Source organism: Mytilus californianus, unplaced genomic scaffold, assembly GCF_021869535.1.
Source record: "Mytilus californianus isolate M0D057914Y unplaced genomic scaffold, xbMytCali1.0.p SCAF_2, whole genome shotgun sequence".
NCBI lineage: Eukaryota > Metazoa > Mollusca > Bivalvia > Mytilida > Mytilidae > Mytilus > Mytilus californianus.
Window position 1 is genome coordinate 85643493 of NW_026262668.1, and position 12632 is coordinate 85656124.

The following is a 12632-nucleotide window of genomic DNA, read 5'->3' on the forward strand; positions in this document are numbered from 1 at the left end:
AATCCCTGCCCGCTTTACCCAATCTGGTTGCATTTAATGACTGGAAGATGTGACATGAGCTTGCAGCAACCAAATATCGAATTTTTATATTAAAGCCAAGTTTTATATAAGATTTACAAAACGTTAACTTTATTCGTCAAGTGAAAGTTTACCATCGAAAATTATTATACTTAAACATAGCAACATAGTGAACATTTTCATTATTGGGACAGACTGGGGGAAAACACACTGGGCTTTCGAAACATATAATAAATCCAGTTTATCATTAGTAATGTAAAAGTATTACACTAATTTCAGTTTGTCCGACACGTTTTTAGAAGGTGAGGGGTAAATATCACCAGGTAGGTCGAATGTTTGGTACGCCAAATACATTAGAAATTGAAGAGAACCAACGCAAACGGGACTTGTATAAAACAATCGTAAATGACGAAGGTTATTGTTGCCTGAGGACGCTGTAACCTAGTTAAAGAATTGTTGTTGAGTAACATACTTAACATTTATTTAATATATTTAGTATAGATTGTGAAATAATGAAAGCAAGCACCGTTTTTTGAACGTATTGTACTTCAGCAACAAATAGATTTATTTTTACTTTAATGGTAGAAAAAAACTATCAGATTCCTTATAAACATACGAGACTGGTTGATTAGTACAACATAGACATGATCTCTCTAAATAATCCCTGATGTGTCTATATGTCTCACATTAATTACACCCACCTTCACTTTCACTTACAATAAAAAACAGTCAATATGAAGTTATTTAAACTTTTCTCATGGAAGTTTTCCTGCTAAAATATGACAGACGCAACGACTTTTCTTGTCCTATTATTACTTGCACTCTACTTGATTTTGATGCTCTGTTGGTTTGTTCTAATAAATTGTACTTTTCTCGGTTGGTTTCATATAGGCTGTTTGTATTGACATCAAATTGTTTAAAGATAATGTGGGGTATATTTCAAAGGGACAGCAGCCTAATAACACGAAGAAGTCAAAAACATCTAGTTGCCAGCAGTCAGACGTGAGCGGTAGATTATAAGTGTAAATACAATATGTGTCAATCTCCCAATTGCCGACCTCTTCTGATTTTCATATGAGTCGGAGTTCCTTCAGACACTTGTCAAAAACAAGAAGATCAAAAAGCCAGATCATTTAATTTCACATTCAGATATATTGATGATGTTCTTTCCATTAACAATCCAAACTTTTCTGATTGGGTTCCATTAATATATCCTCCAGAACTAGAATTAAAGAAACAACAGACACGGCTTCCTCTGCCTCATTGTTAGACTTATACCTCGAATTTGACATAAGCGGTCATCTCAGTCCCAGAATCTATGACAAACGAGACGATTTTAATTTTGAAATTATCGATTTCCTCCACCTTAGTAGCAATATACAAACTTCACTTGCATATGGGATATACATTTCCCAACTCATTCGGTATTCAAGAGCTTGCAGCTGCTACTCAGACTTTGTAAAACGTCACCAGTGTCTGAGCAGAAAGTTGATGAACCAAGGGTATGTAAAAGAACGTCTCGTCCTTTTTTAAAAAAAAAGTTTATCGGAAGATACTAAGACCTTGTTGATAAATATTCTGTTTCAACTTCACAAATAATACATGATGGTCTTGAAGTATAGATTCTAGGTACTGACGTTGTTTATCATTTTAATAAAGTGTTATAGTATTCTTTTATTTGTCTTTGTAATTTATTACTTTTACTGTTTAGCCTATTTTTGGCAGTATCCATTTAACGTGGATCGGTACTTGTACATCCCGTATGGTTAATTTTTGTATTCTTGTCTTTCGTTTTTGCTAATGTGCTTTGTCTTTATGCCTTTTTGTTTGTCTTTGTTGATATATTTGCTTGGTTTTGTAGTGACTAAGATTATAACACAATGTTGACTTATTATGTCGGTTTGTTTTGTTCACACATCGTTGTCAATATAATGGAATTTTATGCGACTGTCATACAAGTGAGAGGTTTAGCAAGCTATAAAACCAGGTTTAATCCACCATTTTCTACATAAGAAAATGTCTGTACCAAGTCAGGAATATGACAGTTGTCATCCATTCGTTTGATGTGTTTGAGCTTTTGATTTTGCCATTTGCTTAGGGACTTTCCGTTTAGAATTTTCCTCGGGGTTCGGTATTTTTGTTATTTTACTTTTTACTTCGTGTAAAAGAGGTTGAGAAAATATTACCGTGGACTACCAACATTTTTCGTGAACATTTAAATCTCAAAATGACAAAAACATTTACGTGTTGTAAAGCAGAGCAAAAACATGTGTATCCGTAATTGTAGAAATGGGCTGTGTCTTGTTATATAAGAACGCATTTGACACTCATGAATAGCAATACTATTGTATTTTATTAGTTTAAATACTATTATGTTACTTTCAAACGCAGTATTAACTGTCCAATAACCTGTCGTCGCATTCTGTCCAACGCTGTGATTTGAAACCCACTTTTCGTAGCTAAAAATAAATCCAAATAAATATATTTATTATAAAGCAAACACAACTTCTAATCATATACTTATTATTTAATATTTCCGTCCCTATCCACTATACCCGCATTTTCCAGTGGCAGTCCAAATTTCTCCGACCTTCATCCCGGACAGCCTCTATTACATGACCTACATATTGTATTCATTGTTAATTTGTTCCCGTCCTGAACACTCATGACATATTTGCCATTGGACGTTAAACAATCAACCATCAATCAATCAATATTATTTTTATACGAGAACGAACTGTATTCCTTTTCTCGCCGACTTTTCCCCTCAATCGTATGAAGCATTTTATACAGGAGCATAGTTATCAAGCTGTAACTTTACCGATTGTGTCCTGTTTCCGATTGAGACTGAGTGTGAATTCGCAATGCGGGTTATGTATTCATAGCAGGAGACGTTAACCCTATTGTCACACCCTCTGTCTGGCTCCTTTTTTGTTTGTTACCTTGAAATGTACCTTCTTAATCGTTCTATGAGTTTGAGAAAGCAACTGTTGCCGAAATTTCCTATTTTGATGTAGCATCATTAGATTATTCCAGCAGCACCTACATATGAAATATAATCGAGTTGTTACGATATCCCCGGGCTTGGGCTTCTTATAATGATTGAGTTGACGTTAGCAAAGATTTATTTAACCAATGGTACTTTACTGCAAAGTTGGTGTCATTTCTTCGAAATTGTAAATGACGCCATGATGTTTTGATTGACCGTTATGGAATATTTGTGTTACAAAGGAAAGCGGTAGAACGTTCCACTTTTCGTCACAATACCGTTCACTTTCCCTACTAATGCGAGTTATGGATCTATTTGTACTTGACATTATCTAAACGACAGGTGTCACCAGTTGAACAGGAAATGCTAACCCTTCCAGGGCACTTTAGATCACCCAATGTTGGTGGGATTCGTATTGCTCAATATAAGTCGTATGTGTAGCGCATTGAGGACTACTGTTTGTCTGTTTGCTTTTTTGTTTTCGTTTTTCGTTTGGGTTTTGATTTTTACAGTTGATAACAATTGTGTACGGATACATCAATCAGAAAGGAGGTCAATCTAATTAAAATATAGAACTCGGATTTCGTTATACTGCATACGTATGCAGTATAACGAAATCCGAGTTCTATATTTTAATTAGATTGAAAGGAGGTGTGAGGTCACAAAGCACAAAAGCGCAGTGGTCCTATCAATAGCAAAAACGTCCGGCGCCGATATTTCTTCCCAAAAATATAAATTGAAATTATCAATCCTATTATTTAATACTATACATAGGAAACAAAAAGATAAAAACAAATCTAATCGTTTTGAAAAATGATCTATTGATCAACCAATGAACACCAATGAACACTTCTTTGCTTTGAAATTATTGTCAATAATTGTCTATACTCCACTGAAGTGTTTAGGTTAGGTCATTGCGTACAACTGAACTGCAGAGTGTGTTCACTATGTCTGCTCGCATAAACATTACATGTTCGAGATAGTTTATGTTGCATTTGTTTTTTTCCGTATTTATCTGCATGTAAGGTAGATGCAATAATACCTTTTTTATAATATCACATTCAATTGTTAAATTTTCAGCTGAAATTATGTTCCATTTCCCTGTATTTAGCTTAACTGTAACAAGAAATCTTTGTCTGTTTTTTTTTTTTAAATAATGAATGATTGATATACACACAGATATAAATGATTCCGCGATCCCACAATTGAGAAAAAGACGAAATACGGATTTACCAAAATATGCGCCAGTGTAACCAAACCAGTCCCAGCAACCATTTAGATTAGTTGGAATCGGTGTAATCTGTGGATACAATATGATGATATTATTCGCTTCTCCGACTTCATTGTATCCGGCGTGCTTCACATATTCGTCATTAATAAAATGTCTAAAACAAAAACAGATCTCTGCAGTTATTTTGTATATTTCAGTCAAGTAACAATCAATAGAACAGATTGTTTGTTATTGTGAACTAAACAGCATATATTCATCATAAGCGTTGCTTTATATGAGACATGATATAATATAAAAAAAAGGATGAAACGAAATGTATTAAAAATTCTTTGTACATAACTTTTGTCCATGTTATAATTTGTCGCTGGACGTTTAGCAATCGATAAATTGAATAAATTAATATAAGTACCTCAATGATCTCGATATTTATGTTTTTATGTTACTTATTGACTAAGCATTATTTCTTCTGCATTTTTAATAGTTTTCTCTATGATACAGGTTTTTCTTCTTCGATTTCAAACCCTATGTAGTCATTTTTTTCGTGTTGTTTTTCTTTGTTTATTTTTTAGTTCGTTTTGCCAACCATTATTTTTAAAAGTTTAAAGGCTCCCCATTGTAAACTGAGCTGTTAGCTTTTAATTTTGATAGATGCATCATTTAAAAAGGTAAACTAACCTTCCTTGTTGACATCCATGAAGTGCAATGTGAAGTTTGCATTCTGAAAAGAATTCGAAATCATTTTTCAAAGATAGATTTCGTAAGTGTTTCTATTAGTAGTTGTGTTAAAACATCATCTTATTCAAAATAATCTGCCTATCAACATCTCAGTATTTTTTTGCATTTTGAGAAAGCAAACTTAGTTTAGAACTTTATAATCACGATTGTTTAAAAAGAATAAGATTATAGATCTGTATTTTAATTGTTTTTGTTTTGTTTTTTTCATTTTGTTGTTATTTAATTATTATTATTTTTTTGTGCTTCGTACCAACCAGATGAATCAATGTCATTCCATTTCCAAAATATTTAACTGTCTGTTCATATGTTATGCTGTTTCGCCACTGACTTAGGTTAGGGAGACTATTGAGCACGTGGAAACATGTTTAACCACGCCACTTTCCATTTGCTGTCTGTCATATTTGTTTTTCATTTATTGTTTTTGCATAGATAATGTTTCCTCTTTTGAATTTTTTTATTTTGTCATACCGATGCCTTTTACATGAATTATAGCTTACTTAAAGGTACGAGTTTTGCTCATTGTTGAAGTCTGTACGGTGATCTCTGGTGGACGGTTGTCTCATTTGGCAATATACCAAATTATCTTTATATAAATAATAAAATGCTCCGCTGGGCGCAGCTTGATACGACCGCAGTGGTCGAACCCTGAACAGTTGGGGCAAGTATGGACACAACATTCAATCTTGATACAGCTATGAATTTGGATTGTGATTAAATATTTGACACAGCATACGTTTCAGACACAGAATGAATGTGGTCTTAGAACTTAAAAAGTTTTAATTTACCTATTCAAACCATATCATTATTATTTGCTTTTATATATAAATCAGAAATAACCAATTTAAAATGGAAAATTTTAAAGAAAAAAAAAAAGGAAAAAAAAATCCCCCCCCCCAAATTTTTGGAACCCCCTTATGATTCATCCCCCCAAACTCAATAACAGCCTTCCCTTTGTGGTATGGTACCTTGCAGTACAATTTCAGAGAGATCCATACACTTGAACACAAGTTATTGTCTGGAAACTAGAAAAATGCTTGTTTTTTTGCCCCTTTTTGGCCCCAAATTCCTAAACGTTTAGGGCAATTACCCCCAAACTCAAAACCTGCTTTCTCTTTGTGATATGGAACCTTGTAGTACAATTTACAAAAGACGACGACGACGCCAACATCATACCAATATACGACCACAAAATTTTTTTGCGGTCGTATAAAAACTGGAGGAAACTAGTTTCATATATCTGCTATAAATAATTCATGTGGTTATGGGACATATTTATTTCACTAAAGGCGACAAATTAAAATTATAAAGTGTATAGTATTATGTTTTATTACTTTTTAATTTTTGCTCAAGCATAAACATCTATTTTGAGTACAACCATATAATCGCAAAAATCAATACTAATGTCTGCCAATCGGATGTCTTAAGATCATATTATAGAGGATATTGTTTGGCAGATTTATAGTTCTATTTTATTATGAATTTTGAGACCCAAAAAAAGGCCCTATTATACATTTTCCTTTCATTGAAATATCAACAAAACACTAACTATACTGACTTATGTTATCTTTATTAAACGTTTTGGGAAGGCGCAACTTATCTCACTGGCATCGCAAGTTGGAAGACGAGAGGATAGGTCATGCAGTATAATATTTTTCCTCGATTTATTTGTAGCAATCAACTAAGAAATTATAGTTTTATTGTTTATGTATTCTGATTTCACAAAACTATACTTTACAACAATTCTAAAATCATAAATAAAATTGTTTTTTTTTATATAATAAACACAACATAAACAAAAATGTAGGTACAAAGGGGAACAAAAACTCGTAGGTCAAAAATGAACTGACAATACCATGGCACAAAAAACAATGAAGAGAGGAACCCAGCTCAAAAACGGGATTGATTTCACTTGCTTTAGAAGTGTTGGTATGTTACCTCGTTATTTGTGTCAGCTTCATTCTGATATGACTCTTTACTAGGTTCAACATAATATCTGGGTTAATGGAAACTGCATTAGCGGAACAATGCATTAAGTAATATTATAATTATTATAGCAAATTTTTATATTACGATAATAAAATGATATTTTGTACATATGTAAACAAAGATTTCCATGTTTTGTTGGTAGATTGCATTCAAAGTAAAGTTTTATGATGTGATCTCTTACCTCATCGTTGACTCATGCTTTTTACAATGAGCGTTAGAAATTGAATTTGAATTTGCATCGAAACTTAAAGACCAAAGTATTTCACGATTAACTCAATTGCGCTTGACAGTCTTAATCTTCATCTTAAAAATGTTTTCTTGGATTTACCTATATTACCTTCATCAGGAACGCTCAAAACCGAATATTTGAAAGCCAATGATGTATAAGAACCGAAACAGATGAAAGGCTTTATAAACAAAAAGGACCTAAAAATAATAGTCAGATTAATCTAAGGTCAACTTTGCCTGAGGTAGTTGAAACCTTAGTTTCTTAAATATTTTTGAATTTATAAACAGACAACTAAAGAACGGTTTGTTATAAATCATGTCAGTACCAAAGTACTGACTACTGAGCTGATGATATCCTTGGGGACTGAACACCTTATAATATCAGTTACAGAGTGGATGAAACCACCCTTGACGACGAACATTCTGCAGAGGGTGGTCCGGAAGCGTATTGGGGACATAGTAAAAATAAAATTGGCAGTGAACTTTTTTTTCTAAGTCGAAAATTTGACATTGAACTCCAATTTTTAACATTTCAAGTCTCGAAATTTTGACTTTTTTAAAACTCGAAATTTCCACTTTTCTTAAACTCAAAATTTCCACTTTTTTCAAAATCGAAATTTCGACTTTTCTTAAACTCGAAATTTCGACTTTTCTTAAACTCGAAATTTCGACTTTTCTCAAACTCAAAATTTTCGACTTTTCTCAAACTCAAAATTTCGACTTTTCTTAAATCATATTAATTTCGACAAACTCGAAATTTCAACTTCTTTTAAACTCAAACTTTTAAAATCTCGAAATTTCCTCAGTATTTATACGTTTGTGATTACATGTATCACATTCACAGTCATTTATACTACATCATAAACTTGATTAGCTTTTTTAATAAACTAAACCATTTAAAAGAGGTTATTTTAGATAGGAAATATTTTTTGCGGAAGAATAAAAGGAATATGTTTCACGTACACATATCTTCTCTCAAGTCTGGACTTCAGATATGTGTATCAAGACAACCCCGTTATTCCGACACACCTATATTACGCCATACATTAATTCAACAGTCTAATATATAAAGACATGGGTTAATAGTTGTGGCATAAGAATGCCAACTTGTAGAGTTTAATCAATGTTCCAGAAAAAGAACCAACATTTCAAAATTCTAAAACTAGAAAACTGAGCAGCTCATGAGTCGTCATGAATATGCATGGTATATATCTGCCACTTGATTTACCATTGTTTAAACAAGGAAAAATCAGTGACTTGCTTTTGGGAAACCAAACAGGCCTTTAAAACCAACCATAAAACACGGGATGCTAAATGTCCACAGATCTGACGATCCTATGACAGTGTCGTGAAAGCTAAAACATGGAATATGGAAAAACAACATTTTTTTCTGTCAACATGCATGTTCTTTCCGAATGAAACTCTTCAATATTAAATGCTTATCCATATCATAATTGAAGAACAAAACCAATTTCTGAAAATACATTGCCAAAAGATTTTGAGTTTAAAGTCGAAATTTCTACTTTTTATAAAGTCGAAATTTTGACTTTTTAAAAAGTCGAAATTCCAAGATTTTAGAAATTCAAAATTTCGAGATTTGAAAAGTTAAAATTTGCAGTTAAAGTCGTAATTTTAAGATTTGAAATGTCAATTTTCGACTTTGAAAAAAAAGTTCACTGTCAATTTTATTTTTACGATGTCCCTAATACGCTTCCGTAGGGAGGTATCGAACGTCAGTGTGGGTTTCATACAGTGAACTTTATTGCCGAAAAACTTTCAGAAAATTTCAAGATATATAACAATAGAAATTATTTTTATGAAGAAAAAAAACTTGCCCATACTCACTTGTTTGTTTGTCTGCACAATCAGAAGGAACATAAATATATCCATTATTGTCAAAACTGTATGTTATCGGTACAGATAGGTGGAAAAATGTTGACTGGTCAAAGGTCTTCAACTATATGTAGTAATATATTGTATGCAAATATTAAATCATGTGTGCTGCCTTCTCTGAAATAGATCTTAGTAAACATGCATAATATAAATCAAATAAGGTCACAAAATCTTTAAACTGCAAAATACTAAATTGTATAGGCATTGGCAAATTTTCTGTACGTTTTTGAATATATTGTTTAATAAACTTTAAAATATATCAAAACAGCATACAAAACAACACTAAAAACATACCTGTCCAGTTAACGGTTTCCCTGCTTCTGGTATCTGAAAATTTAAATTGTTTCATAATTCTATATAATAGAGGATTTTATATTAGTTTCCACTTGGTCGATTTCTCTGCTGGTGGACTATAAGTCCCCGAGGGTATCACCAGTCCAATGCTAGCATGAAAACACGGATACGGATATTTCTAGATTGAAGTTGTTTTTATAAACATTTCGGAAATAATTTTGAACTAAGTAATATGTTTCCCTCATGCAATGGTCTGATTCATTGTCAGGATTTAGCTATACTTTAGGCCCTTATTGGTTTGATCAGCTCTTCAACGTTTTTTGATTGATTTTGGATTTTCAAACATTTCGGCATCGAGCATCACTGCACTGAAGAGACATTAATTGTTGGAATGCGCGAATACTAGTGCAGTAAAATTGGCACCGTTAGTGTTATTCTTCATGCGACTATTGTCCGATTATATAGATATAAATACATTTACGCATTTAAACATCATGAAATATCGACTACGATAACGCGGAATGGCCGCATCCGACTACCATAGGATTTGGGTTATTAAAAGGAACATCTACATCAAAACAAAATCGAACCAAAAAAATACCACGAGATTTTAATATCTGGGTTTCAACAATGAGCCAGGACCCTGGAAAAATTGACTTTCAGACTGTATAAATCGTTTAACTTTACTTTTCACAATCAATCAATAAGTATGAATTTGAATAAACTTTCAGAGTTATCTTTCGTTTTCCGTAAAACATCAAACCTTTACTAATAAACTAGATTATAAGTTGTGATACATTTTAATATCTTGTTTGTATATTGTTATATCCTATCTGATTACTATATATAACTTACATGTATTCTGTCTGTCTTTAATTTTGCTTAGCTATATTTTATGACTGGCTTTTTTCTTTTTTCCCTCGCTTGTTTCGCCATGGTCTTGTCTGTTTTTTTTGTTATTGTAGCCGAGGTATATCCTTTTTTTCTTTGTTCTTTAAGTCATGGTGTTGTATATTTTCCTTTATTTTTAGCTGCTGATCCCAATTAATGTCATATCAACCTGTTTTGGTTGCTCATCCAATCTTGTCAATATAACAGAACTATAAACAACTGTCATAGAAGTGGGAGGTTTAGCTAGCTATAAAACCAGGTTTTACCCACCATTTTCTTTGGAAAATGCCTGTATCAAGTCAGGAATATGATAGTTGTTTTCCATTCATTACGTTGGTTTGTTAAGTCTAACGTTTGATTTTTTTCAGTTTTAAAGGACTTCTCCTTTTAGAATCTACCTTGAAGTTCGGTATTTTTGTTATACTTTTTTTGAAGGTGCATAGAAAAATGTGACAAAGATTTCATTAATGTGCACATCATTTAAACGATATAAGATTTGGAAAGCAGAACGTAGAACATCAAAGTCACTGAAGACGTGTCATATGGTACATTGTAAGACATATCAAGTTAAAGCTCGGTGCCACATATCAACTAGCTATATTATTGCTAAGACAAAAGTGTGATGCGGGTAGACGGACTCATGGATCCACGGAAAAAGAGATGTTTTACCTTTAGGTCGCCATATATCCAGTTAAGAAGTTCAAAAGCAGCGTTATATCCACAGTTGTTCAGATAATTGCTTTTTGATAGAACGTTACATGTCCCTCCATAATTGTCAGTCGGCTGAAAAAGTATATTGATATGTTTGATAAACCATATTTTCATGTAACATAACCATATATAGATTATTCTAATGAATAATTGAATTTTCTGTAGTCATTTTACATGGCATATCAGACGATTTTATTGCTTGTAGCATTTCTGTATACTTTCGGCAGTCATATCACCTCTTTATAATTGATCCAGAAATATCAAAGTAGTATGATAACAACACTTTTGTAACGTTTAATATCTATATAATCAAGGCTGATCATGAATATTTGTCAACACGTTTAACGTGTACAGTTGTATATTCGAGTTTATATACTTCACGATCTTGCGTGGTCAATCGATATCGTTCGAGGGAAAACACTCACAATTGACAATGCAATAACGCGTATAACGTCATTTCAAAGAGAATTTGAATACGCTGCCTGGAATAATGCTTTGGAACTTTTGGTTGCGTTTACATGGAATATCATGTGCGTGTGTATTTTTAAGTCAGTTAACAATATATTACCTGACAATGTTCTGCATTTATATTGAATACTGTTTTCACATTAGAATGTAACGTGTAATGGTTGTAATAACGTTGTATGTTTGGTCCATTTCCTGCAATTTAAATATATTTGCCATTTATAACTGTCAACATTTAGTGTTTGATGAGTCGTATACAAATTTCATAGAGTGCTAGTCGTAGAATGAAAGATTCTATATGATACTTTTTTCCTTTAAAATATTGCAAAATTTCTGAAAAAAACAAATATTTGAAACTGTTTCTTAATTGATTACTTTTACTTATTCAACTTTCTTGTAGAAGATCGAAGTTCATAAATAAATGGCTTACCGGGTTTAACAACGGAGTCGGACTGGCCAGCAAAAATGTATACTTTATCGTGTCGCATGTGGTATGTAGAGTCAACATTTCCGAGAAAGGCACCAGAAGATGTCAAAAGTTCAAATGAACTGACAGATTCCAAGTTAGGTGTTTGCATGCAAGCTGCTGCACCTACCAAATTACCACCAGAGCAAGCAAACGGAACTGAAAAAGGAAGTGAAAATGTTCAAAGGCAGCATTTAGTAAATTTGGTGTTGATGGTGTGTCTTTGGTAGTCTCTGTTAAATTAATCCACGACTTTTTTTATAACCGGCCAATTTACGCCTGACATATACCAGAAACATAATCATTTGTCTATTTCATGCTGACCATGTTTTGTCAATTTTGTCAATATTTTTTTGCATATTCTTTCTTAATTCTCGAGCTGGTGTTTGTATATAAAAGGTGTGTTCAAACAGGTGTAACACCCTCAAAAACAGGCACATACAGAAGTTGGTGGGGTTAAACTAGTTTGCTGGCGCAAAACCCTCCCCTAACTTGGGACAGTGGTGTAACAGTACGATATAAGAACAAACTATAAAAATCAGTTGAAAAGGGCTTAACTTATCAGATCGATACAAATCTAACAAAAACACAGACCGGACGTGGCAGGGTACTTATACATCCCCACAACAAAAAGACACTAAGTACATATCTGAAAGTACTCTCAGTTATTGACAGCTAGTTCAAAGCCAATAACAACTACGGAATAGCACATCCTAAATTTTACG

The 12632-nt window shown here is 32.8% G+C and overlaps 1 protein-coding gene across 1 annotated transcript; it reads right to left on the reverse strand.

Moving 5' to 3' along the window:
* Positions 1-2388: 2388 nt before the first annotated feature.
* On the reverse strand, positions 2389-12057 carry LOC127727708 (uncharacterized). Its single transcript, XM_052234823.1, has 8 exons — positions 11872-12057; positions 11545-11636; positions 10935-11048; positions 9375-9407; positions 9033-9144; positions 4914-4956; positions 4241-4392; positions 2389-2477 (listed from the first exon to the last, which is right to left on the reverse strand). The coding sequence occupies exons 1-8, from the start codon at positions 12017-12019 to the stop codon at positions 2389-2391; spliced, it is 783 nt and encodes a 260-aa protein (XP_052090783.1). The 5' UTR covers positions 12020-12057.
* Positions 12058-12632: the final 575 nt, after the last annotated feature.